This window comes from Anneissia japonica, unplaced genomic scaffold, assembly GCF_011630105.1.
Source record: "Anneissia japonica isolate Jap-2015-1 unplaced genomic scaffold, ASM1163010v1 scaffold3287_len1256_cov190, whole genome shotgun sequence".
Lineage (NCBI taxonomy): Eukaryota > Metazoa > Echinodermata > Crinoidea > Comatulida > Comatulidae > Anneissia > Anneissia japonica.
Window position 1 is genome coordinate 1 of NW_022732160.1, and position 1,247 is coordinate 1,247.

General features: G+C 46.4%; 1 protein-coding gene across 1 annotated transcript; it reads right to left on the minus strand.

Moving 5' to 3' along the window:
* Nucleotides 1-59: 59 nt before the first annotated feature.
* LOC117115591 (baculoviral IAP repeat-containing protein 5-like) lies at nt 60-650 on the minus strand (the record flags this gene model as incomplete). Its single annotated transcript, XM_033259452.1, has 1 exon — nt 60-650. A coding segment is annotated over exon 1 (591 nt), but the record flags the coding sequence as incomplete, so codon positions are not given.
* Nucleotides 651-1,247: the final 597 nt, after the last annotated feature.

Sequence of the window (1,247 nt, forward strand, 5' to 3'; positions counted from 1 at the left end):
AATAGATCTCCGCGAGATTTCTCGTCGTTGTCGTCGTCGTCGTCGTCGCCGACGCGTACCTTGTTAGTATAGCTTTCGACGGGCGCACGAACTCCTTCTTCCTCTTCTTTTGGTTCCGGACGTTCGTCTTCGGCATCTTCTTCCAAGCGAAGTTCGGCGATCAGAGACACCAAGCCCTCGTGTTTCGACGGATCTGCAACCCCGTCTTTTTTCCTGTCGTCGGCCCCATTTTCATCGAAGTCGATTATGCTCGAGACCAGAACTTCGTTTGTCAACGAGAACACTTTTCCTTTCTTCTCGAGATGATCGCTCACGACCTTTGCGATCACGTCGCTGTCGAATCCGAATTCGGAGGCAAAATTAATCTTGGAAATCAGGGTTTCCTTCGTCTTGCGCCGCAACCACAAGCACGAACTCCCGTGTTCGGCGTGTTCAGAAAGAGGAAGGTCGTCCGGCTCCCATCGGCACAGCGATATTCCGCGGAAGAAACACCTGGCGTTATCTTCAAAACCCCCGTAGAAGAAACCCGCTTCCGACATCGACCTTCCGTCGGGTCTGTCGTGCGGCCAGTTGCGAAAGGTTTTCACCCTGTCTTCCTCGTCTTCAAATTTTGGAAAGGTAGCGGTTCTCTGCATAATTTCCTTTTGCATTACCTACTGATAATAGACTGATTTCTAATGAAGACAAATATGCACAATAACAACTTTATATTGTTTTTTTGTAATAAAGAATTTATTGAAGACAAAACAGAATATAAGATTTCGTGTTTTTCTTTTTTCTTTAGTACTTATTATATCGGAATATTTTTTTTAAAAATTCTATTCCGAAGACGGGTTGTACTTCAACATTTTCGAGAACAGCCAGTCGTCCAGTTGCTGTTCCAGTTCTTCGTCTCCGTAAACAACCGTGTCTTGGTCGGAAATGTCCTGTTCGTCCGACGATTCGACTGGAAGCTGAGAATCCTCCGGAAAGTTGTCTGCGAGGTTTCCTTCTCCGGCTGCTTGTTCGTCGTCGACGGGAAACCTCGAGAAAGGATTCCGTTAGGTTTCCTTGGCCGTCTGCGGTCTCAGCTTCTCTTCGTTCGTCGCCGACGCCAACAGTTTGGGAGGTGCTTGCGTCGTCGACGTCTTCGTCGTCGAACTTGATTCTTTTGGTATAAGGAGCATCCGACAGAAGAAAAATAATCAAAAAATAAAAATAAAGGTAAAATTACATCACGTCACACGTTACGTCCTCTTTGAAAAATG